The following is a 26,950-nucleotide window of genomic DNA, read 5'->3' as shown; positions in this document are numbered from 1 at the left end:
CTGCAAACTAGGCTTGGTGCCGTGGCTCAAGTCTATATTTCCAGTACTTCAGGAGGCCAAGGCGAGAAGATCTCTTGGGGCCAGGGCCAGGAGTTCAATACCAGCCTGGGCAACATAGTGAGACTATGTCTCTTAAAAAAAAACAAAAACAAACAAACAAAAACAATAGCTAGGCATGTGCCTATAGTCCTAGCTACTTGGGAGGCTGAGGTGGGAGGATCACTTGAGCACAGGAGATACAGGTTACAGTGAGCTATGATTGCATTACTGCACTCTGGTCTGAGTGACAGAGTGAGACCCTTTCCCAAAAACCAAGAATAAAAGAGTTGCAGACTAGATCTTGTTCTGTGAGGTTGCTTAACCTCTCTGAATTTCAGTTATAAAATGTGAGGGCATTGGTTAAACCTGCCCTTTGCTAGGATCCGTCTAATAACACCCTATATATCTTTGCTTTTCTGTGAGCTCTGCAGAGCTGACCATCTCCAAGACTGGGGGAAAGTGGTTGTATAAGGGCGGTGACTTCTTGTAGGGAATGGCTGGGGAGCAGGGCTGTCCCCAGAGAGGTGATAGGCATTTGTACAGTTTTTTCAGCATCACAGACACAGGATTGACTTACACTAATGACCACCTACACCCTCCCTTGGCATGAGCCTGGGATTTGGGAGGACCTGGATGGGTGGCAGGGGGCACCAGCTCTTCACATCCATCCTTGGTTTCCTTTGGATCACTCTCCATCAGTGTCTTTATCCATCTCAATCTCCCCAAGTTGGAGCCACGGGCAGGCCTGTCCCGTTCTGGAGCCAGTTCTGACCAAGGCAGGAAATGGATGTGGAGCCTCCGCCTGCCACTGGAGGGAGGGGGGGCTGGAATTAGGTCTCATGTTTTCAATCAGCAACAATCGTGCCTCGGTTAAACCTCAGAGGCGACGGTGGTAGCACCACTCAAAGCCGACATTAAGTCGTTTCCTCAGATGTGGGATCCAGAGGCTTAGGCACGACTCACAGGCTCCTGGGTGCCTTTCTCCTGCGCTCAAGTCTCCTTTCCTCAAATCCGAATGAGGATTGGGTGTGTCAGAGGCAGCCTGGCTGCCTGGGCAGCTCCTGAGTCCCAGAATTTCCTATTCCTCCTTACCTCCAGTGGCATCCACAGCAATTCCTAAGTCCATAATCTGATCATAGTATTGTCTGGCATCCCAGACCCTTCCTTGAGGCTCAATTGGAGGCTGGGTGCCCGTGGGACACTGCAGCCTTCCTTCTGACTGCTGGGGATAAATAGCTCAGGGTCCTACCCCAAGCCTGGACTATGCTGACATCTCTTCTTATCTCGGGGTCATCTGTCAGTTAAGAACTACCCTGAGGAGTGGCCTCCAAAGACGGAACCATTAGCTCAGAGTTGCAACATACTTGGTTCCATAAGCCTGCCTCTTTTATGGCCCTAGGAAAGCAAGAGCAGATCAATACACACTTTTCGAAAGAATCTCAGAGTTTGTGGCAGAACCATCCTGAGATGTGATTAGGACTTGGGACACACGGGTCTTCCTAAACTCTTCTTGGAGGACATTGTTTGACCTGAACTGTAACTAACACTTGCTAAGCCAGAATCTTGGAAAAGGTAATATGAGGAAGGTTGTAGTGATGGGAGCTTTTGGTGTTTGAGGAGCAGAACTGAAAACGGAGAAGCCAACGAGGGTAGAGAATTGGTCAGGGTGTCTGCCTAGAGGCAAGTAGACGCTGATCCTAGACAACAGGTGCTAGGCCTCAGACAGCGGGGGAACAGTGTGCGCTGGGACTGGCCCTAAAAGCATGCAGCACCCAGGCTCAGGTTTGGTGTCCCTAAGCACAGCCCTGAACCACTGCTGGCCGCGGGGCGTTCCTTCACCTCCAGGCTTCACCGTGGCTCTGCTCTGAGTTTACTATTTGACGAGGAGAGCCAGGAAGAGGAGTTCCCTCCCTTCCTCTGCCTGTGCCAACCCCATCAGCAGCCTGTGGTGAGAGGGGCCCTCCTACCACCATTTCCATGGGTGCCCATGGGAGCAGCACTGGAGGGCAAATCCGGGAGGCATCTCCCTCCCCAGCCGGTGCCTCCATCATCCCCAGAGCTGCCTGGCCAGGCTTTCTCACTCACTTTCAGGAAAAGGATCACAGGGAAAGGAACCTCCAGAACCCAAGAAGAGAGACCTCAATGCCATAAGAAAGAGTCTGGCATGGGGGTGGGGTGGGGTAGGGGAGGGAATGAAGCCCACCTGAGCTGCTGAAAATCTTCCTCCCTTTGAGTCTTCACCAGCCCTGAGGCTGTTGGTGGAGCATTAGCGACCCCTGCTGGCCACCACATCTGAGATTTCCTCTGCCCTCCCGACCTCCACCGCTTTCCCCTCTGCTTTTAAGCCTCCCCTTCTTGCCAGGTTGAGGATTCTCTTCTCCCCAGACACCCCACTCCCGCTTCCCTACTAGCCTTGCCTGTCTGCCCACAGTTTTCTTCTATCCTTTTTGACATATTCCATTCCCTTTTTCTTCTGGCAGAACTCAGCTTCTGTCTTTTGGAGCCTCCCTGCAGAAAACTATCCTGTAGGGAAGAGATGGATAAAGCAGTGAAAAGGCACCTGGTAAAGCATAACACACAGGAATGTCCAGGAGCTCGTCTGGGCTGGAACAATCGATCCCTTTAAATGTGCTATCTGTCCCTTATATTTCTTCCATTTCACTCCAAGCCTAAACAACTACAGTTTATTATTTTATTATTATTGTTTTGAGATGGAGTCTCACTGTGTCATCCAGGCTGGAGTGCAGTGGTGTGATCTCGGATCACTGCAGCACCCACCTTCCGAGTTCAAGCAGTTCTCCCTGCCCCAGCCTCCTGAGTAGCTGGGATTACAGGTGCCCAGTACCACACCCAGCTAATTTTTGTATTTTTAGTAGAGATAGGGTTTTGCCATGTTGGCCTGGCTGGTCTCGAACTCCTGACCTTAGGTGATCCGCCCGCCTTGGCCTCCCAAAGTGGTGGGATTACAGGCGTGAGCCACCGTGCCTGGCCAAATTATGGTTTACTGAATGCCTGTTCTGTGCCTGTCTCTGTGTAGGGGACATACTTTGTGCCTCACTTTGCTCCTGTCCATAGGCACCAGTCTCATGTTGAGGCAGGAGAGGAATGGTTGTGGGGTGATGTGGGTGCAGTTGGATGTCCAGCTTGCCCTGCCCCGACCTCTCTATAACTCATGCTGGTCACAATGATAAGGCTTTCTTCAGTCTCAGGGCACAAGATTCTCAAGCTTAGCTACCTCATTCCATAAAATAGATAAGAAGTAGCTACCCAAGTGGAGTTCCCTCTCTTAGGCCTTTGTCAGTCTTGCTCTAGCCTTGGCCTCTTCAGTGTCCTCGCTTCTCATGGCTTGCCATCCAGACGCAGGGCATGCATGATGAGGGGTATAGGCAGGGGATACACCCATCTCAGGAGGCCAGGACTGGAGTCACCCGCCCACCTCAAAAGGGCCCCACGTAGGGGCTAAAGGCCATGGTTAAGTTAGAGGATTTTTATTTTTCTTAAAAGGGAAAAAGCTGAGACACCCTAATAAAAATGAGGGTTAATGAGAGCAGAAAGCTCTCGCTCGGCCTGAGCTCCAGTTCTAACGTAGATAGGCACTCACTTCCTGGCCCAGGCCTTAATTTCTCCACTATATGGGAGCTAGGATACCCTGCAAAGGTCCTTTTTTTTCTCTCTCTCTGAAGTTCTGTGGTTCTATTTTTCTTGCTTTTGCATGGCCAGGCAAACTAGGATGCAGCTTTGATCTACCTTGCACCAGCTACCTCCCACTCACTCACGTGGATTCTAGGCTTTCATTTTTGCTGGAGTAATATTTTTCTAATGTTTATTTTTAAAAGTTCTGCATCTGTGGTGACCATCTCCCATTTGGAAAACTAACTACTTACAGATGTGTGTGGCACAGCATTCTCCCAGGCAATGAAACCACTGGGGTTTGGCTATCATTTCAAAAGTAAGAGGAGGGAAGGAAAGATGTATGTCTCTGATGTAGGTGGCAAAACTTCTTGACCTTCTGTAAAATGCCCAAATGTGATTTTCTTTTAGAAATTGAAGAGTGGAGAATTTCTTAAGGCTTGAGAGCCCAAGTGTTAAAAGCTTGCATGGAAATGGTCATTTGTGGGATGTTTATGGTCATTTGTGGAATGTTTGCAGAGGGAAGGCATTAGTTGCGCGGCTGGGGCTGAGTAAACTCCTACACTCCACTTAGAATACAGAGCTTAGCCCTCGTCACCTCCATCCCCATGGTCAGCTGTGACCAGTCAAGGCAGCAATTTCTCTTGCTTTCCAGGATCTAGGTAAAGTGCATCCCAGCCTTGAGCAGAACCAGCAGATCCTTCTGACTCTAGGGTACTGTGAAGACTCACTGGCTTTCTACGCTGTGTCATCCACCTGACCTTGACTTTCATTTTTGGTTTCTGCCCTTCCTAGGAAATTGCACACGTCCTCCTCAAGACCTCCATCCTCAGGCATCACCCTTGCTCCTCTCCTCTCCTCCCACACAACAGAAAATCGTTCCAGGACTAAAAAGACATTTTGTGATATCCCAATGAACTCTCACACAAAGCTCATTTTTTGTTTTCTTATTCTTTGGCCACTCCCAGCTTCCGCCTCCTCAACAGATCTCAAATACAGGCTCAACTCGAGAGAAGGAGCCATAGCCAGCTCTTTGTGTGGATGTCGATGGTGTGTATGTGTGTGGTGTGTGTGTATGTGCAGAGTGTGATTTGTCTATGTGGAGTGTGCACATGCGCTGGTATTTGTGGCTGGGAGGAACCAACAGGACAAGAGCTCCTTTCCCCAGATGGGGCTCGCCCTGGGTCAGACATCTTTCTCGCCTGGATCTGGGACAGCTTCCTTTTAGCTATTGTTCCATTTCTCTCTCGCAGTTGATTTCTCTTGTCTTTGTTTCCTTCTACCGGAAGATTCCTGCACCATCTGCCCTGTGAGAATAACTAAGGATAAATAAAAATTTGAACAGCAGAGGAACTCAGACCGTCTCTTGAGTCTAGTGCATCCGACTGCTTTAAATATGAGAAGACTGAGGACCATTCTGTGCAATGCATTTGAACAGAAAGTTCATGCTTGTTCCACATCAGTAGGTTTAAACATTGTGTTAATGTTTTGTATTTCTGGTAAGATTTTTTGAAAGAGACACTCAAAAAGTGGGGGAGTATATGCACTATTCATTATAGGCAGATGAATGAGGATTTAGAATGTGGAGATTTGGAAGACAAAACTCAAGCAAGACACAATTTGTTTTTAAGGGAGAAAAATTAGAAGGCAAAAAGTTAATGTCACTTGTTCAAGATTGTGTAGAATAAATATGGGTGAAATAAATTGAGTGTGTGGTAAATTTATGAATAATGATAGTGTTTCCTCTTGGAATGTGATAACTATTTTAAAAAGATGGTATGCAATAATAGCAATTCAGTAGGTGATAAGGTTTGGCTCTGTCCCCACTCAAATCTCAACTTGAATTGTGTCTCCCAGAATTCCCACATGTTGTGGGAGGGAACCAGGGGGAGGTAATTGAATCATGGGGGCTGGTCTTTCCCCTGCTATTCTCGTTATAGTGAATAAGTCTCACCAGATCTGATGGGTTTATCAAGGGTTTCCGCTTTTGCATTTTCCTCGTTTTCTCTTGCGACTGCCATGTAAGAAGTGCCTTTTGCCTCTCGCCATCATTCTGAGGCCTCCCCAGCCATGTGGAACTATAAGTCCAATTAAACCTCTTTTTGTTCCGAGGTTTGCATATGTCTTTATCAGCGGCATGAAAACTTACTAATACAATAGGAAACATTGATAAGTTGTACTCTTAAATCTTCTTTTACATATATAACAAAGAGAAACAATTTTTCAAAGAAATGACATGGAAATTTATCAACCATGTCCATCATTTAAAAGAGGCATGTCTAGACTAAGTGGGAGGAAGAAGGGAAGAAGGAGATAGATGAAGGACAAAGGCCACTGATGGAAAATGATAGCATGTGGATTAGGGTTCCCTTTTAGTAACTAGGCGAATATGGGGAAAACTTTGTTTGCATGTTAGCATATCAGAGAATATGTCTTTATCTAGTATTCTTTCATCTCAAAATAAATATCAAACAGAAGATCCATTTTAGGCTCAAATCTGGGACAAAGAAGGAAATGGATAATTGTTTTCTAAGTGATCACACAGATAATCTTTTCTTATTGTGCAAGACTTATTTCTTATTGTGAAGACTTTGAAGGGCTCCTCTGGTTGAAACCACTGCAATCTTGATTGGGGAAACTGGTTAGACATAGCCCAAATTTTAATGTGCCCATGTCTCTCAAAGATAATAGGACCCACGGTTTACACAAATGCGTAGCTTCTCTTTCTTTTGGTTACCATCTATTTTCTAGTTTACTTGGGCTTGGTCCACATGATGCCAAACAACTGGTTTGACTGACTTTTGTTGCACTAAATGGAAGAGACTGACCTATTTGGCGTCCCGTGGAGACAAATCCCAGCACTGGGGCTCAGGGCTTGCTGAGAGAACAAGGCTCCCTTTTCTTGAAGGCAAATTTGAGTGTTACTGTACGTTTGAGGTATTTTGATATTGTAGACCTGTAAGCATATGTTCTCAGTGGCTTCAGAGTAGGTCTGGAAAAAACAACAACCAGCCAAAGCAAACCTAGACTGGAGGCGTTAGAAACTGGGATTTAGTGACAGGTCCCAGGAGGCACACAGCTCTGAAGAAAAAGACATGTAGGTGCTATAGGCTGTTAGACGATGCTGGCGTGGTCAATGCCAGCCCCTGGGTTGTGGGAAGCTGCTGCCCAGGGCAGGGGCCATGAGAAAAACCAGGTACCAGACAAGGTGAGTGGCCGGCAGTCTCAGCCAGCTGGAGTGCCAGTCTATAGGGGCATCCAGACACTGGTGGACCACATCAGGAATATATTGCCAGTTGACTTATACATGTAAATAGGACCTTTTTTTTTTTTTTTTTTTTTTTTGCATGACATGTTTATAGGCCACTCCAGTAACTCTGAGTCCAGCTGCTGCTATTTGTTTGATGCTAGGTTTTGCAGTTGCTACAATTCTGAGACAAGTTGGCCCAATATATATGCTAGTTACAAATGATATACTTTATTATGCAAAATTAAGACCTTTTATTATGCTCCCCACTTTCCCCAGTAAATTGGTTTGGAAAATTACGTATGATAGATATCATGTCCTAAGCCTAGAGAAAGAAGTAAAATGTTTCATTGTGAAACAAGGTCGTTTCTAAATATGTAACTAAATGTTAAACAAATAATGAAAGGAGACTGGGCATGGTGGCTTACGCCTGTAATCCCAGCACTTTGGGAGGCCCGGTAATGGGAGGATTGCCTGAGTCCAGGAGTTCAAGATCAGCCTGGGCAGCATAGTGAGACCTTGTATTTACAAAAAAGAAACGAAATTAGCCAGGCATGGTGGTGTGCGCCTGTAGTTCCAGTTGCTTAGGAGGCTGAAGTGGGAGGATTGCTTGAGCCTGGGAGGTCAAGGCTGCAGTGAGCTGAGAATGTGCCATTGCACTCCAGCCTGGGTGACAGAAAGAGACCCTGTCTCACAAAAGAAAAAAATAAAAAAAAAAGAGTAGCTATGGAGTGTTGGTAGAGCCCAGGTAGTTGTTTTTGTTTTTGCTTTTGTTTTTTGAGATGGATTCTTGCTCACTCTGTCACCCAGGCTGGAGCGCAATGCCACAATCTCGGCTCACCGCAACCTCCACCTCCCAGGTTCAAGCGATTCTCTGGCCTCAGTCTACTGAGTAGCTGGGAGTACAGGCACACACCACCAAGCCCAGCTAAGTTTTGCATTTTTAGTGGGGATGGGGTTTCACAATTTTGGCCAGAATGGTCTCAATCTCTTGACCTCGTGATCCGCCTGCCTTGGCCTCCCAAAGTGCTGGGATTACAGGCATGAGCCATTGCGCCTGGCGGAGCCCAGGTAGTTTATGTATTTCATTGTTTATATGACTCACAACAATGCTATGTGGTAGGTAGGTATTCCCATTTTACAGAGGAGAAAGTTAAGGTTGAGAAACAATACAGAACCTGACTTCAGGTCACACAGCTTGTGTCAGGGTTGGAATTCCAACCCAGGCAGTGGAGCAACAGAGTTCCATGTTTTAAGCTCTCTGCTCCGCTGATTCTGAATATTAAAACAACAACACAACATTGGATGAGGAGTCTTCAAATCATTAGCCTACCTGGTTGTCAGTCTGCATGTGTTGCTTGGTCTAGCTTCATTTGGCCAAAATGCCAGAGCAGAACCTTGGTGCAGTGACAGCATCTTAATTGATACGAAAGGGTGAATATTCTTGAGGTAAATAGGGCAGAGAGTCTCAGGCTGCAGATTGGGATGGGTAGGTAGGGTTTTCAAGTGGATCCATAGAGCCTCTGACTCCCAGGAGGGTCGTCTTGAAAAATGCTATGTTAGGGCATGGAGGGATGAAGCCTAGGAAGGGGCTCTCTTGGGCAAGATAAGAAAGTGCCTTTCTCGTCAAGGAGGTGAGGCCAGGGGCTAGGACAGGAGGGCTCTAGAAGACCCACTTGTGATGAGCACGCAGAAAATACCACTCAGGTGTGTGGCGCTTTGCAACCCTAGACTTTTGCTCTCTAACACCATTCAGGCTCCAGCAAATGCTTCTCTATTTGTCCTGAGTGGTATGTCCTAGAAAGGAAAGGTGTCTGTGTTGCCATGTGAAGTATGTTTGTGGGCTGTGTTGCTACAGATATCAGAGGACACTAATCCAAATTCAGGGAGGATTTCAGTGCCAGAAACACAGGTAGGGAAAAGAAAACTACCAATAAACTTTTGAAAACATTCATCTCAGGTAATATAAATGCTATAGATTCTTACTAAATATTTTCTAGGAGTGCTAAGTATCCCTTTTCCTACTTCTCTCCAACTTCAAATTCCTGGTGCTGGAGTTATTCAGGAATCTGTGTGATATTTGCAACAACTGTATCTAAGGGTTGAGAAATATTTGCAACACCAAACAACTGATGTTACTCTTAACTTGTGTCTATGTACATCTCCATATAACATGTGTGAAGCATAGCATCCATTCTTTACTTCAGAAGGCAACCAACCAGTTAGACTTTGGATGCTAGAATTGCAATGCTGTATTGCAATTTAAAATTAAAGGATGTGCCTGTAATTCCAGGACTTTGGGAGGCCAAGGCAGGCAGATTGCTTGAGATCAGGAGTCAAGACCAGCCTGGCCAACATGGTGAAACCCTGTCTTTACTAAAAAAAAAATACAAAAATTAGCCAGCCAGGCATGGTGGCAGGTGGCTGTAATCCCACCTGCTGGGGAGGCTGAAGAAGGAGAATTGCTTGAACCTGGGAGGCGGAGGTTGCAGTGAGCTGAGATCATGCCACTGCCCTCCAGCCTGGGTGACAGAGTGAGACTCCATCTCAAAAAAAAAAAAAAAAAAGGATGTTTTATTTTTATAAAAACATTAAATATGACCTAATTAAGTGTTCAGGAAATTAAATTGTCACGATTATTTAAAATTTATATTCATTAATTATAATTTATATCTGACTTTTAATTTTAGTAGATAATTTTAAATATTGAAAGACTGTTAAAATAAATTAAAAATATATTGTGATATAGTTTGGCTGTGTCACCACCCAAATCTCATCTTGAATTCCCATGTGTTGTGAAAGGGACCCTGTGGGAGGTAACTGAATCATGGAGGCAAGTCTTTCCCATGCTGTTCTCGTGATAGTGAATAAGTCTCATGAGATCTGATGATTTTATACAGAGGAGTTCCCTTGCACAAGCTCTCTCTTTTTGCCTGCTGCCATCCGTAAGACGTGACTTGCTCCTCTTTGCCTTCCACCGTGATTGTGAGGCCTCCCCAGCCACGTGGAACTGTAAGTCCATTAAACATATTTTTCTTCCCAGTCTTGGGTATGTCTTTAACAGCAGTGTGAAAATGGACTAATACATATATGTAAAATGTTTATGCATTTGATGAAATATATTTATATTGAACAAATTTGAATCACATTTTATTTTAATCTTCTTTATTATTGAGAATGGATATAAGTCAAGATTGGGATAAAAAGATAAAATAGGGTGAAGTTCAGAAGCTGAAAAGAAACAAAATCAGTGAGGTAATCTGCTTAACACTGGAGAAATAATAAAAGTGAGTAGGCGTTTGTTGGACTAGCCCACAAAAAATTTTTACACAAGACCTTACAAATTGTTTACTTAATGTAGATCTAATTAGTGATCAAAACAATGAGAATGTAAAAGGGAATTATTCATATCAAATTCACAATTCAGAAGCCACAGATGGATGCGACTTGTGCCTGCCTAGGAGACATAAAGGAAGTTACATTCATGAAATTAGCCCAATGAGAGGAGAAAGATGAAACTGAAACCTTGGGGCTTTACTGCACCTGTGGGATGCTGATTCAGGAAAATGGCCTTCTTTATTTATTTATTTTTTTTGAGATGGAGTCTCACTCAGTTACCCAGGCTGGAGTGTAGAGGTGCAACCTCAACTCACTGCAACCTCCGCCTCCCAGGTTCAAGCGATTCTCCAGCCTCAGCCTCCTGAGTAGCTGGGATTACAGGCACGTGCCACCGTGCCCAGCTAATTTTTGCATTTTTAGTAGAGACGAGATTTCACCATGTTGGCCAGACTGGTCTCGAACTCCTAGCCTCAAGTGATCCTCCTGCCTCAGCCTCCCAAAGTGCTGGGATTACAGGCACGAGCCACAACACCCAGCCAAAATGGCCTTTTTATGGCAGGAGACTGTGTTCTCAAAACACAGTCCCATCCAAGTGAATGGTTACAATTTTTGGATGAACATGGCAGAACATCCAATATTCCATTTTACACCAAAATTCTTCTGACTGGGAAAGACATCATAGAAACTGGCTTTTATATGCTAAGTTCAAATACAAAATATTTTGTGAATTCTATACCAATTATCACCAATCTTGAAGATTAGCTTTGGTTAAATAATGTATTATGGCCAGATGAGGAAAGCCCTGTGCACATACAAAAAGCACACAATCAATTGTTTGAGGAAAAAAAGGTTAATAAGCAGCAGACAATGAGTAGTAGTCAGCAAAGACAAGTAAACACCAATAAAGAACATCTGCCATAATATTCCTAAAAGAAACATGTTATTTAGCCAAACAAAATGATGCTTTTTATAGCCTTAATACACTTCTTATGGAAAACGGTGAAGTTTTCTGGGTTTTGAATGATTTAAAAATTTGCTGCTAGGGTGATCAAACATAAAAGAGATTTAAAACACACAAATGATCTCTATTGTGGACTGAGAATTAAAAGAGATTATTAAATTAAAGGACAATAAAATGATAAATATTTAACATTTAAAAAAGCAAATATGACTCAGTTGAACTAGCTTGCAGAGGTCAAAAGTCAAGTTGAGTGACTCACTTTTTTTATGTGTTTGTGTTCAGGCTGGAGTTCAGTGGCGCTATCTCAGCTCACTGCAGCCTCCACCTCCCAGGTTCAAGAAATTCTCCTGCCTCAGTCTCTCGAGTAGGTGGGATTACAGGCGTGTGCCACCATGCCCAGCTAATGTTTTTGTAGTTTAGTAGAGATGGGGTTTCATCATGTTGTTCGGGCTGGTCTCCAACTCCTGGCCTCAAGCGATCCTCCTGCCTCAGGGTTCCAAAGTGCTGGGATTACAGGAGTGAGTCACTATGCCCAGCCTGAATGACTCACATTTATGATACTCACTGTTAAACTATCTGGAGAGGAAAACAAGGAACTTGAAATTAATCAGTATTTTACTGGTTTTACACTTCTGAAAAATAGAGATTTTGTCTTAACTAAAGACACAGCTTTAAATTTTAGCCATTGATTTAAAAGATTGTGGGTAAGCCTGTGATAATGATGTTAATATAGTTGTTAAAGAAAAAGGTATGCAATCCAGAATTATGGTTGAAAATATAGAAACATCCTTTGAACTGTAGTTTGAATTTTAACAAGGAAATGTTGGCTTTACCTGTGCTGATAGCAATGGTATTCCTTGGAACAATTCAAATATTATTTACCTTGTTTTCTATATCTCTGTAAAGGTGGAACATATTGATGAAACACATACCAAATCTGACCTTATAACATGCTTGGATACACAGTGAAAATTCTAACGAAACACTGTCAAAGCAATTAGATTTTATTAGGCAAGATATGAAATCCATTAATAGAGCTAAGCAAAACCATAGAAAATCCTCAAATAAAGAACAAATCTCAGTCTTTGGCAGAATGTGAAATTAATTTTAAATCTCATCATTCAGTTATTTGTTATGAACCACAGCTTGCTGTAAACAATGTTAGCTGAAAAATAAACAAAACCATGATCTCTTTAAGTTTTATTTCACTTTAAAATGGATTCTACAAATATATCTAAAGATTTAAAGAAAACTGTTATTCTAAATAAAAACGATGCATGATGAATATGTAACAAAAGTAAAATTCCAGCAAAATACAAGGCAATTTGAACAACAAAACAAAAACATTTGCATGACTATGAAGGAGAATGTTCACACATATGCAATCTGGAAACTGACTTCTACAGACTGTTTTGTGGCCATTCTAGATTAAGGTATTGTATTGATTGAAGAGAAATCTAAACAAACCAATATATTGGTATTTTTTTATTTGTAATAATCCAGTCCAGAAAAAGTTAAAAGAACTTATGGATTAGAGTATCAATGTAGATATTGTTTCAAAAGAAGCTAAAAATAACTGTATAAGTGATATAGTTTGGCTATGTCCCCACCCAAATCTCATCCTGAATTGTAATCCCCACATGTTGGGGGAGGGACCTATGGGAGGTGATTGGATCATGGGGGCGGTTTCCCCCATGCTGTTCTCATGATAGTGAGTGAGTTCTCATGATACCTGATGGTTTTATAAGTGGCAATTTCGCCTGTGCTTTCTGTCTGTCTCCTGCTGCCTTGTGAAGAAGGTGCCTGCTTCCCCTTCCACCGTAATTGTAAGTTTCCTGAGGCCTCCCCAGCCATGCAGAACTGTGAGTCAGTTAAAACTCTTTCCTTTATAAATTACCCAGTCTGGGGTAGTATCTTTACAGCAGTGTGAAAACAGACTAGTACAATAAGCAATAGTAATTTCTACAACGGAATTAAAATATTTGACTGTATTTCCAGTGATAACACTAATTAACCATAGATGACCTCATTACAATGTTTGAAATTGGTTTGAAAATTGTGGTTCATTTCCAATCTAAGTATCATTTTAATAAATTTATTGACAATTCCAATGGCTACTAGCTTAGCAGTGTTTCCCTTAAATGAAATTGCCAGTTCGGCATGACTGTGAACAATTTTGATTATAGCAACATTATTAGTGATTCACTGAAATGAAGAGCAAGAAATACACTTTTTTTTTTTTTTTTAAAGAGACAGAGTCTTGCTCTGTCGCCCAGGCTGGAGTGCAGTGGCCGGATCTCAGCTCACTGCAAGCTCCGCCTCCCGGGTTTACGCCATTCTCCTGCCTCAGCCTCCCAAGTAGCTGGGACTACAGGCGCCCGCCACCACGCCCGGCTAGTTTTTTGTATATTTGTTAGTAGAGATGGGGTTTCACTGTGTTAGCCAGGATGGTCTCGATCTCCTGAACTCGTGATCCACCCATCTCGGCCTCCCAAAGTGCTGGGATTACAGGCTTGAGCCACTAAACCCGGCCAAAATACACATATTTATGGAATAAATTATACTAACTAATTACAGTTGACCCTTGAGAACAGGTTTGAACTGTGTGGGTCCCCTTATATGTGAATTTTCTTCCACTTCTGCCACCCCTGAGATAGCAAAACCAATCCCTCCTCTTCCTCTGCCATCTCATTGTGAAAATGACAAGCGTGAAGACTCTTACGATGATCCACTCCACTTAAGGAATAGTAAATATGTTTTCTCTTCTTTATGACTTGGATAAGATTTTCTTTTCTCTAGGTTACTGTATTGTAAGAATACAGTATATAATACATATAACACACAAAATGTGTGTTAATTGACTGTTTATGTTGTCTGTAAGGCTCCCAGTCAATAGTAGGCTATTAGTAAAGTTTGGGGAGTCAAAAGTTTTGGATTTTCAACTGTGTAGGATGGGGAGGGGGTACCCCTCACCGCCTTGTTGTTCAAGGGCCAAGTGTAATTATAGTACACCTTTATTGTATTACCCACATAAACAGCGCATCAAGGTATGCAACCAGACATGTGCAATCAGTTCTCTTTGATATTTTGCCAACTTTTAGTCATGTAAAAGCTTAGTTTTGTACACATTTTTCAATTTTGGTGTTACAAAAGTTGTATTTGTCAGGAAGGAGGAAAGGGCATACTGTATTTAACAATTTTTAGCTCAATCTATAACTTTTAAATATTTAGAGATATGATATTTTAGGCTTAAACGCTGGGCTGACATCCAGGTGAATGGGCATTCAGCTTTGAGGAAAAAATTTGGGAGCCCACACTTGGAGGGAAGATTAGTAAACAAATTTGAGGTTGAATTAAGAATTCTTCCACATCTGAAGATAGTGCAAACCCAAAGCCCCTTCTGTTAAGATGGCAGTTCTCAACCTTGGTTACCCATTAGAATCACCTGGGAGGCTTTAAAGATGCTGATGCCCAGGCTCCCCACTCTGTAGGACTTTTGATTTAGTGGTCTATGTTGAGTCCTGAGCATCAGCACTTCACAAAACTTCCCAGGGTTGGGCCAAATGCAGTGATGTTTATAACTAGTTGATCACAACCAGCTATAGAATTCTTGGTTTCTTCTCTATCTCCTTTGCTTCACTTGACTAGCCTTAAAAAACAACAAAAAAATCTTCCCAGGTGATTCTAATGTGCAGTCAGCACTGAAACTAGTTATCAGTAACTTGGATAGCAAACAGCATCCTGACAGGGTTAAAAGAGCTTTGAAGCCAGGTCGTGCCATGGCTAGATTGTGGTTACATTATGTCAGGTCTGGGTCAAACTAAGGTTGGCAAGATTGAAAGAGGCTGTCATTACAAAGAAAGAGCATGTAGACCTTGGTTTTATCCATTCAATTGACATTTAATGCACTTCTACAGTGTTTCCTGAACTGAGGATACAGAAAGGAATAAAGTATTAATTCCAAAAATGGGGAACAGATGTATAAACAAAATCAACAAAGTATTATAAACATTGTGGTAAAAGTGTATAGGGCACAGTAGAGGCACAATTCCATATAGGAAGGAGGATAGGTAGAGGCAGCCTAAGTTGAGTCTTCAAAGACGTGAGGTTTTCAGGGGGCTTTCAGGGCTGAAGACCAGGAGTTTATAGGGAGACTTCTTGAATTGGGCAGGACAGGAAACCCAGGTTTATACAAGAGCAAGAGGAGGCCCTTGGGAACAGACGCAGTAGAGAGAGGCAGGAACGTGGGAAGGTGTGTTAGTCTGTTCTCACGCTGCTAATGAAGACATACCTAAGACTGGGTAATTTATAAAGGAGAGAGGTTTAATAGACTCACAGTTTCACATGGCTTGGAAGGTCTCACAATCATGGTGGAAGGTGAAGGAAGAGCAAGGCACATCTTACATGGCAGCAGGCAAGAAGAGTGTGTGTAGGGGAACTGCCCTTTATAAAACCAGCAGATCTTGTGAGACTTATTCACTATCACGAGAACAGCATGGGAAAGACCCAGCCCCATGATTCAATTCCTTCCTACCAGGTCCCTCCCACCAGGTCCCTCCCATGACACGTGGGAATTACGGGAGAATCTTCAAACTGGGTTTACAGCAGCACTTTTCAAGAGTTTTGATGGCATGGGAAGGGACTGTATTTCCAGATCCTTAATTTCCATAGATATTTTTCCTAAAATTTCCCTGCCCCAAAGCAGATGCTGGAGCCATTCTCTCAGCAGCTTCAAGCTGTTTGTCCTCCTGTGATTATCCTCTGTGCTTTGCACAGGTCAGCAGTTCTCCTCTCCGTTCAGGATCTTCCTGTAATCTGCTACTCTGTAGTGCTACCTCAGAGGCACCAAATGAAAAGGTGAGAAATATCAGTTTCAGGGACCTCCTTTACTGTTAATCAAAGAATCCAAGCCTGCTTTCTGGTTTTGTATCTTACACATGTTTCCTATTGTTGATTCCTAATTCTACTTAGAGTTAACATTTATCCCTTGCTAACCCCTCCACTCTGGCAACTAAGCAAAATGTGAAAGGCATAACAACATAGTTTCATTAATCCTCCCTTTTTGTTGTCCTACGTGTTCCATCTACATCATTGAGAATGCTACCAGATGATATAATTTTTGTTTTCAACATTCATACTTAGTATAAAGAACTTAAGAGTAAAAAAAGTGCCTTCCATGATATATTGCTTTAACACCACAGTAACCCTGTATTTTTGTTAGATGGCCCCGGAGGCTATAATTCCCATGGGCACAGGAAAATGATGTCCAGCCAAGAGAAATTAAGAGATTTGTCCTAGTCTCCTGCTTGTGAGTGCTGGAACTGGGTTTTATACCCAGATATTTAAAGTCAGATTTCAAAATCCAATATTCTTTTCTACATACGAAACGACTTCTCTTGTAGTGGGCATGTGAGTTTGGTTTAGGAGGCAGCACAGAAAGGACATGTTATTCTACTGAGTCTTGAAGGGAAAGAATCAGAATCCCCAAGTGTACTTGTAGGAAGTAAAGGAGGGAGAACCACAAGGATGGGAGAACCGGTGTGATGACTGGAATCTGCGGGAATAACAAAAGGGCTTCCCAGGGAGGGAGCCTGGCTTGGGTCAGGGGACTCCCAGGTCCAAATAGGAAAACATCTGCACGTCCCCAGCCCCAGATCTGCTGTCAGACACTGCCCTTACTTTATGCCTCTTGGTGGTAGTGGAGGCTGAGAGGTGAGGGTCCTAGGGAAACTTCTTTGACTCTCAACAGCAGTTCTTCATCAAGGGTCATCAATATGCAAAATGGCCTGACTTTATTTTTCTGGGCCATTCTAGAAGAAAACCCTGACTTGGCAATGGGAAGGGGAAGGGAGGTTCTATAGGGGAGGAGGGCCTTGCCCGGTAGGAGTCTGAGCTGCAGGCTGAGCTGAGGGGCAGCAGAGAGCTGATGGGAGGACGACAGCAATGGAATGAATGTCCGCTGCAGCTGAATGAATGTTCCACATGTTTTGGGACATTTTCTATTTCCCACATGTTGGCTCAGAAAATTTGGGGTGAGATGCATAAAAGCTGCAGGTATAGTAAATGGCCCAAGTGTGAATCCCTGATCCATCACTTACTGTCTTGGGGTCTTAGGCAAGTTGATTGACTTCTCTAGGCCCCATTGCCTCATCTGTAAAATGGGGATGATGGGACTCACCTGGTGGGCTTCCTGTAACACTTGGCATGGGCACCTTCATCTTAGATTTTTCTAGACTGGCCGCTGCTAGAGGGCCAGGATGGCATCACCAGTGACTTGCATAGTCCCAGACTTACTGTAAGTGCTGCTTGACTGGCTGCTGACTACACATGACTCTAGGGAATCAGGTGTTTGTGGATTCTTGAGTCAGACAGGCCTGAGTTCAAATCCCAGCTTCACTACTTATTAATTGGGCGAGTCCGTTTCCTCCCACCTCCCTTACCTTGTCTGTAAAGTGGAGGTAACTGGAAAGCATGCCTTATAGGTAACTGTGAAAATTAAAAGAGGAAATACGTAAAAAATCATCAAGAAATCCCAGAGGCTATTACTGCAGATAGGCGTGAGGGAAAGCAAGAAATGAGGCATCAGGCAGCCTGCACCCAAGTTCCTGATCTGATAAATCACCAGCCCTCTCATCTTGGACAAGTCACCTTCACTTCATCTTTCTGAGCCTTGTTATCTTATCTGTCACATAGAGATGTTGAAGCTCTGTTGCCTCAGGACCATTGTATAGTACGGGAAAGTTTGACATGAAGCGTTAACCAAATGTAGGGAATTATTATAGTCTGACCCCGATGGCCTCAACCACCTCAGTCCTCTGTAGGATGTCAGAATCCTCAGGAAGGGGCCCCACGAGTTCAGTCAAATTCCTTTCCTTTCCTGAAAATTTCTTTCCACTGGAGTTTGCTGCCCTCTGGTGGGTGTTATTGCCAAATTACCCAAACTTTTCCTGGAAAAGATGAAGCATCTTGGCTTTGCCGGCTGGAGGCTATAGCATATCTCGGAGATGAACTGTGAATAGGGGCATTGGCCTATCTTCTAGCCCTCTGGGGGAGTAGTTCTTGGAGTGAGGCCTCTAATCGGCATCACCTGGGTGTTTGATAGAAATGCACACTCTCGGCCCTACAGCTGACCTATGAAGCAGAAACCCTAGGGGTTGGGCCCAGCAGTCTGTGCTTTAATGTGACCTCCAGGCTCTTGCGTGCAGAGGTTTGAGAACCACTGTTCTAGGGACTCTAGGACCTCAGAATTGGAAGGGAGGGGCTGGAGAAGAGCTGGGAAGGGTGGTAACTTTGATTGTGTGCAGCCACATAGGTATCTGGGGTGTCAAAAATATTAAAACTGCACATTTAAAAGAATGGTAGAACTGACTGGGTGCTTTGGCTCACACCTATACTCCCAGGAATTTGGGAGGCCAAGGTGGGAGGATCACTTGAATCTCAGAGTTCAAGAACAGCCTGAGCAGCGTAGCAAGACCCTGTCTCTACACAAAAACTAAAGAAAAATTAGCTAGGCAGGGTGGTGGCCACCTGTAATCCTAGCAACTCAGGAGGCTGAGGTAGGAGAATCACAAGAGCCCAGGAGTTTGAGGATACAGTCAGCTATGATTGTGCCACTGCACTCCAGCCTGGGTGAAAGAGCGAGACCCTATCTCAGAGAAAGAGAGAAAAAGGCAGAGTAAATACACAAATATCCTTCACTAGATTTACCAGTTGTCACCAGTTTGCCACATTTCATTAATCTCCTGTTTTCTACATTTCTTTTATGCTGATCCATTTGAAAGAAAGCTGTAGAAATCATAGCACTTCACTCTCACACATTTAGCAGCAGTTTGTAAAAGTAAGAAACTTCTATACAGCCACAACATTATCATTACAACTAAGAAAATTAATAATTTTATAATTAATTTGCATTCTATATTCAAATTTCTACAATTGGCTCCAAAATATTTTTTATATTTGCATGTGTGTTTTAATTCTGAGATCTAATTCAAATTTATGCATTGTGTTATGTCTCATATTATGTCTTTTTAAGTACCTTTTAATCTAAAGCAGCCCGCTGTCCATGACTTTTCTTTCTTTCTTTCTTTTTTTTTTTTTTGAGACAAGCTCTCACTCTGTCACCCAGGCTGGAGTACAGTGGTGTGATCTTGGCTCACTGCAACCTCTGCCTCCTGGGTTCAAGTGATTCTTCTGCTTCAGCCTCCCTAGTAGTTGAGATTACAAGCGCCTGCCACCACGCCTGGCTAATTTTTGTATTTTCAGTAGAGATGGGGTTTCATCATGTTGGCCAGGCTGGTCTCCAACTCCTGACCTCAGGTGATCTGCCCACCTCAGCCTCCCAAAGTGCTGGGATTACAGGAGTGGGCCACTGCATCTGGTCAACTTTTTTCCTTCCTTCCTTCTTTCTTTCCTTCCTTCCTTCTTTCTTTCCTTCCTTCCTTCCTTCCTTCCTTCCTTCCTTCCTTCCTTCCTTCCTTCCTTCCTTCCTTCCTTCCTTCCTTCCTTCCTTCCTTTTTTAAAATGATACTGACTTTTTAAAAGAATTCAGGCCTGTTGTGTTATAGAATGTCCCACAACTGGATTTGTCACATTGCATTCTCATGGTTGGATTCAGGTTAGACATTTTTGTCAAGAATGTTTCATTGGTGATGTTGTATGCTTCCTGTTGTATCAGTTGTATCTTCATTGGTGATGTTGTATGCTTCCTGTTGTATCAGTTGTATCTTCATTGGTGATGTTGTATGCTTCCTGTTGTATCAGTTGTATCTTCATTGGTGATGTTGTATGCTTCCTGTTGTATCAGGAGGTCAGGTTATATTGCTGTGTATCTGAATCACCTGGGGAACTTTTTTCAGACACAGGTTCTTGGGCTACGCACCTGGAGTTTCAGTTTCCTTGGTCTGGGATGTGCTCAGCACATTCACATTATTTGAAAGCGTCACAGGGATTCTGTGGTGTGGCCAGGGTTGGATCCCATGAGAGGAAATCCTTCCAGTCTCTCTGTCTTTCACGAATTTATCCTTTAATGCCTCCATCTCAAAGCAACAACAATTGGAGCAGTGCTACCATGTCCCTCTGCCCCTTGCTTACCCACCAAAACCTTCCTCCACCCACCTCCTCCCACCTCCAGTGAGATCCTGAGAAATGGTTCACTCTAGGCCAGTTGCCCCTGGGGCTGAGCTGGAGCTTCAGCTCACCATGGGGTAAGATGTATGATGGGGCAGGTGTCAAGGAACCTGGAAGGGGCTCCTCCTGGGGATGGAAGGTGGAGCTGGTATGAACTACCCATTGGAGTGAGAAGGAGGGAGCTAAGGCAATCTGAGCTCCTGAACTTTATTCCCACAGCTGGGAGTGACAGTTCTGGAAAGATGAGTCTGACTTTGAAAATAGGAATTGGAAGATAAGCAGTATTCCCTCTTTATATTGTAACACATCAGTTAGTGGCAATTTCTACTATCCCAACATTTGTGTTCTCTCTCTCTCTCTCTCTCTCACCCACACACAGCCATCCCGTACACTGAGGTTATGACATGTATTGATTTATAATCTCTACCTCAGTGGAGAAGATAATAGAAGTGTAAGTGAGCCTTAGAGACATGATATCAGCATGGATGGAAAAGAGGAAAGAGGAATTGTAGTTTTGGCCTCCTTTGAGTGGGTGACTAGCAGTAGGGTACAAACATTAAAAAAAAATGGTTGTCAGACAGCATGGGAATCTGATCAAAGCAGGGAGACTTGCAGGAACAGCCACTGTGGGGATAGGCACCTGCGGATTTTGGGGGAGAGAAGTGCTGAGTGGAATGGCAGAGGAGGAGCTGCAGGGTGTAAAGACAGAAGCAGCTGTGGAAATGCCGCCAAACTCAGCAAATATGATAGTGTCTTTTAGGGCTAAAGGTCAAGCTGATGAACCCAGGGTCAAAACATGGAGGTAGAAACAAAATGCCAATAATTGCACTGGGCTAGATCAGGCAGAATTTGATGGCTGGCTGTGCTTAGTCCTGCCTGGTGCTCCTGAGCTGGGAGCAGAAAGCAGCTCACCAGCCTGGACTGGTTTCAGGTAACCTCAACAGGCTAAGCAAGGAGCATGAGCCCCTGTGATGCAGAGACTGGGGAGGAGGAAGGAGATGTGATCCTTTGAGCATTCCTGTAGCTCCTACCTCCTCACGTCTGCTCCCTCCTGCTTCACATCCAAGACTGACTGCACAGCACCCCTGACCTGCATGGGTGCCTTAGGAAATGTCTGAGCTCAACGACAATCTTTACAATATGCTTTTTCCCTGACACCGCTGAGTTGTGCGGAGGCGGAGGCTTTGGTGCATTCAAGATTGGGCTTCCCCCATAACCCACCGCCACGGCCGAGAAAGGCATTTCTGTTAGAGGTGTAATGGACGTTAATACTGCTTTACAAGAGGTGCTGAAGACCGCCCTCATCCACGATGGCCTAGCATGCAGAATTTGCAAAGCTGCCAAAGCCTTGGACAAGCGCCAAGCCCATCTTTGTGTGCTTGCAGCCAACTGTGATGGGCCTATGTATGTCAAGTTGGTGGAGGCCCTTTGTGCTGAACACCAAATCAACCTAATTAAGGGTGATGACAACAAGAAACTAGGGGAATGGGCAGGCCTCTGTAAAACTGACAGAGGGGGGAAACCCTATAAAGTGGTTAGTAGCAGTTGTGTAGTAGTTAAGGACTATGGCAAAGAGTCTCAGGCCAAGGATGTCATTGAAGAGTACTTCAAATACAAGAAATGAAGAAATAAATCTTAGACTCACACGTGCACACAAAGAATCTTTAGAATATGCCACCTTGTCATGTATTCACAAATATGTGCTCACATATACACACACAGCACACATGTAAAAACACATGAATGCTGAGCTAGGCAGGACTCGGGCCCGGCAAGTCTAGTCCCTGCTGCATAGCCTTGGGCAAGTCACGTCATCTCTCTGAGCTACAGCTGTCTTTTCTGAGAGAGAGTAAAGTGAGGTGATTCCTGAGATTGGAGAATGTAAGAGCTGGAAGAAAAGTCAGGCATCATCATCTTCCATCCCTTCATTTTACAGATGTACAATTAGAGATTAGAAGGGGTTCAGAAGCCATGCTTTCTACCCTTTCCTTGGACCACTGGGGAAACTGAGGCCCACATAGGGAAAGAAAGTGACTATTCTGGGGGACTTTAATCCATGGACTTTATCCCAGGGAGCCAGGAGACTATCTCAGAAATATCTCTTTAGTCTCAACTCCTTTCAAGCTTCCAAAGCTAGACTGGAGAGGAAGAAGATGGTGGGTAAGCAGTGAACGAAGGAGAACAATGAGGTGAGCAAACTAACCATGATCATTTCTGTGGTGGGACGGCAGAAGGCGTGAGGCTGTGAGAGAATGCTGGGCATGCTGTTTCAATCACTGTCTTTCCTACAAGCCCACACCAGAGAAACTCCGTGGGCACGTGTGTGGGGTCACGGAGGCAGTGTTATTTCTGGGTAGCAAGGAGTGTACTTGTGAGGTTGTGCGAGTGGCTGACACGGCCATGTTTCAAAATGCTTGAGGTTGCAGTTTCAACCTTTTAAAACAGTTCTGTGAAACTTCAAAAGAATTGAGTCTACATTTTGCATTTTTGGTGAGTTCTCAATCTTAGCCATCTGGCTCAAACAAGAAGGCTTTAACTGCCAGGCACGGTGGCTCATGCCCATAATCCCACTTTGGGAGGTCGAGGTGGGTGGATCACCTGAGGTCAGGAATTCAAGACCAGCCTGGCCAATGAGGTGAAACCTTATCACTACAAAAATATAAAAATTAGCCAGGCAGGGTGGCAGGCGCCTGTAATCCCAGCTACTTAGGGCTGAGGTGGGAGAATTGTTTGAACCCGGGAGGCAGAGGTTGCAGTGAGCCGAGACTGCGCCACTGTACTCCAGCCAGGGATACAGAGACTCCATCTCAACAACAACAACAACAACAACAACAACAATAACAAAAGCTTTAATTTAGAGCTCCCCAGAGTTTGGTTTTTGTTTTAGTGTGTGGAGTTTTAGTGTATTTCATGGAGTGGGGAAAAAAATGGTTGGAAAACACCAGAGTTAATCAAGGCAGGCAGACTTCTTTACTAAGTATAAGTCTTAGGGCCACACAGCTTTGTGAGTCTACAGGTGAGGCTGTGCTGTGCAGCATCCCTCAGATGGCTGGATCATGGATGCTTTCCCTTGGGGCAAAGCATCTCAGGAGGCTGGAGTTACGGACCACCCTTGAGGAAACACTATGTAAGCCATAGGCAATTTTTAAGCCATAAAGAAAAACATTTTCTTATTTTTAGTATAAAAAATTTTGTACCCATGCAAATGATTTTAAGCAACATTCAACTATATTGAAGGATGATAATTTTAAGTGAATTTAAAGACTCAATTTGATAATTTTTGAATGATTTATAACATTTGTCATGAGAAGTATAGGATTCGCTCCTTCCATTTATATTTATATTTATATTTTATTTTTTTTGAGACAGAGTCTCACTCTGTTACCTAGGCTGGAGTGCAGTGGCACCATCTCAGCTCACTGCAACCTCCACCTCCCCGATTCAAGTGATTCTTCTGCCTCAGCCTCCTGAGTAGCTGGGATTACAGGGAAGAGCCACCATTCCCAGCTAATTTTTGTATTTTTTAGTAGAGATGGGGTTTTACCATGTTGGCCAGGCTGGTTTTGAACTCCTGACCTCAGGTGATCCGCCCACCCCAGCCTCCCAAAGTGCTGAGATTACAGGTGTGAGCCACCGCTCCCAGCCTCCTTCCACTTTTCATTCTTCTGATTTGGCAGTTAATTCTTGATGTCTTCTATTTTTTTTAACCTGGAAATTTAACATGTATATTTAGCTTACTTTCTCAAATTACTATCTTTACTCTTCTCCTGACCAAATCAACGACTTGAGCATGCTTAACCTCTAACCACTCCCCACTGACTTATATGCCATTGTTGCCCGGTATTTTAGTTCTGTCTTATGTCTGGAAGCCCCCAAAGTAGACATTACAACTATGGTTTTATATATCAACATTCCTATAGATTTGTTCACATGTTAACCACTTTGCTTTCTTTCATTCTTTCATACATCTCAGACTTTACAGTTCTCTTACTGAAGTTCTGTTTATAACAAACTCGGTTTTGCTTTGTTTACAAATTTCTTTATATCACTTTTTATTCTTAAAGGGTAGTTTTATTTGGTACTAAATGTAGGTAGTGATTACCATCTCTAAAGCTCAGATCCCTCATCTATTAAAAGTGGAGAGTAAATATCTTCCTTAGTGATTTCATGAAGGGATTCTTGGGAGGATCACACGGCATAATGACTAAAAGGTTTCAGTGAACAAAGCTCAGGTGTTGACGCTGTCTTCTGTGCCCTGAGAAAACCTTGGGAGTTGTGTAAGACAGTGCTTGCTTTCAGTAAACATGCTCTTTGCCAAAATGTCCTAACACACTGTTGCTCAACCTTGTTTTCATTATTGATTATTGTCCCTGTAAGGAGCCTTTTTATATTTTTTTCCCTAACTGCCCCCTCCTCTCAGGAAAATTTAATACCACAGGTAAACTGCAAATCCATTATGCACTGTATGTATATCTGTGCCTTATACCTAAAAGGAGTAAGGACTGGTTTTCTTTTTTTTTTTTTTTTAGTTGGCCACTAAGAACCAGCTTTTGCTCTCTTGAGGGCAATATCACCCTTGTTGAGAACGTGTGTTCTAGTGGCATTAGAACATTGGTAGCATTTTCAAACTGCAGTGTTCCCTAAGCATTGAAGGATCAGGTGGGTGCTGGGTGCGGTGGCTCAGGTGGGTACAGTGGCTCATGCCTGTAATCTCAGCACTTTGGGAGGCCGAGGCAGGTAGATTGCTTGAGCTGAGGAGTTCAAGATCAGCTTGGGCAACATGGAGAAACACCATCTCTACAAAAAATACAAAAATTAGCTGGGTGTGGTGGCTCATGACTGTAGTCCCAGCTACTTGGGAGGCTGAGGTTGGAGGATCCCTTCAGCCCAGGACTTTGATGCTACAGTGAGCCATGATCGTGCCACTGCACTCCAGCCTAGGTGACAGAGTGAGACCCTGTCTCAAACAAAACAAAACAGGATCAGGCTTTGGAATTGGGTAGACTTGGAATTAAATCCCTGCAGTCACATCAGGTAGAGCTACTTCACCTCTCCAACCCTGTTTTAGATCTCAAACGTGGTGACAGTATTTAAAAAGGTGTTTAGTACAGTGCCCAGAACATAGTAAGTATTCAATAAATGTTAGTTATTAACAAACATTTCCCAAAGAAGGTACTCCTTAACATTTTTCTTTTCTTATGGAATAACATATTTTAACATTTAGTCATTATAAAAATAAGTTATTTAAGTCCACCCCCTCACCAATTCCCCACACCATAAGGGACATGGAGCTGGCCCAGTGAGGAGGAGGACTGCCTGAGGGGCTGGAAGGCAGCCCTGTGGCAGGGGAACAGAGAGAGGTCCTGGCAGGTTGACTCTCAGAGTGGCTATGCAGAGGCCACCACTAGGGTCCAGCTACCTCTAACCACACTGAAGGACATTTCTCTAAAGGTCTTAAAGAAGAATGAGAACTTGCTAAAAGAGGGGCCAGCTGGAGTTCCTCCTAAGGAGAAACAGATTGGAAGTGTAGAAAGCTTTCAACCAGAATTCAGCTTGTGAACATTTGACCACTTTTCGGAGACCTCTAACATATCTGATTAGGTTGAAAAGAAGTTGTTACTTAGAGTTCAGTTTGGCGCTTGGATTGAACAATGACCACCAGCAAAAATGTCCAGGTGTTTGCCTATGTGTTAAGGACCTTCTTTGGTGCTGGGTGTGGTGACTCACGCCTGTAATTCCAGCAGTTTGGGAGGCTGAGGCGGGCACATTGCTTGAGCTTAGGAGTTCAAGACCAGCCTGGCCAACATGGTGAAGACTTGTCTCTACTAAAAGTACAAAAATTAGCTGGGTTTGGTGGCACGTGCCTGTAGTCCCAACTACTTGGCAGGCCAAGGTGGTAGAATTGCTTGATCCTGAGAGGTGGAGGTTACAGTGAGCTGAGATCACCTCACTGCACTCCAGCCTGGGTGACAGAAAAAGAAAAAGAAAAAGAAAAAGATCTTCTTTGGCAGAATATTGCTTTCTTTCAGCATGAAAATAGAATGCCAAGACTATGCCAATGTGTGGTTTAGATAAAGTATATGTTTTGGTCCAAAATGTTTCATGAGTCCAAGGTTAACTTTGCGCTGGTGAACCTGGCCCAGTCATAAGAATGTTCTAATTTATAAATGTATGGCTCAAGCCTGTAATCCCAGCACTTTGGGAGGCCGAGACGGGTGGATCACGAGGTCAGGAGATCGAGACCATCCTGGCTAACACGGTGAAACCCCGTCTCTACTAAAAACACAAAAAACTAGCCGGGCGAGGTGGCGGCACCTGTAGTCCTCGCTACTCGGGAGGCTGAGGCAGGAGAATGGCGTAAACCCGGGAGGCGGAGCTTGCAGTGAGCTGAGATCCGGCCACTGCACTCCAGCCCGGGCGACAGAGCAAGACTCCGTCTCAAAAAAAAAAAAAAAAAAAAAAAAATGTATATTTCTATGTAAGTTAAGATACTTTTAAACCTTGGGAAAGAGAGGCTAGCCATTTAGGAATTAGACCAGGCTGTATATAACAGCCAAAAATGACAGTGACTTATACACATAAGGGTTTGATTTTCTCACATCAAAGAA

At 43.8% G+C, this 26,950-nt stretch overlaps 1 protein-coding gene and 1 non-coding gene across 2 annotated transcripts; one reads left to right on the top strand and one right to left on the bottom strand.

Annotated features, from left to right (window-relative positions):
* Positions 1-809: 809 nt before the first annotated feature.
* Positions 810-949, bottom strand: LOC140713456 (U4 spliceosomal RNA). The gene has a single exon (XR_012095529.1). It is a non-coding gene; the product is annotated as a U4 spliceosomal RNA (small nuclear RNA).
* A 5,841-nt stretch (positions 950-6,790) lies between these two features.
* On the top strand, positions 6,791-21,966 carry LOC119627222 (small ribosomal subunit protein eS12-like). Its single transcript, XM_038006846.2, has 4 exons — positions 6,791-6,877; positions 8,775-8,828; positions 15,993-16,073; positions 21,562-21,966. Exons 1-4 carry the CDS (start codon positions 6,791-6,793, stop codon positions 21,964-21,966), a joined length of 627 nt encoding a protein of 208 aa, XP_037862774.2.
* The last annotated feature ends 4,984 nt before the right edge of the window (positions 21,967-26,950 follow it).

This window comes from Chlorocebus sabaeus, chromosome 14 (genome assembly GCF_047675955.1).
Source record: "Chlorocebus sabaeus isolate Y175 chromosome 14, mChlSab1.0.hap1, whole genome shotgun sequence".
Taxonomy (NCBI): Eukaryota; Metazoa; Chordata; class Mammalia; order Primates; family Cercopithecidae; genus Chlorocebus; species Chlorocebus sabaeus.
This window is presented reverse-complemented; position numbering and strand designations above follow the sequence as displayed.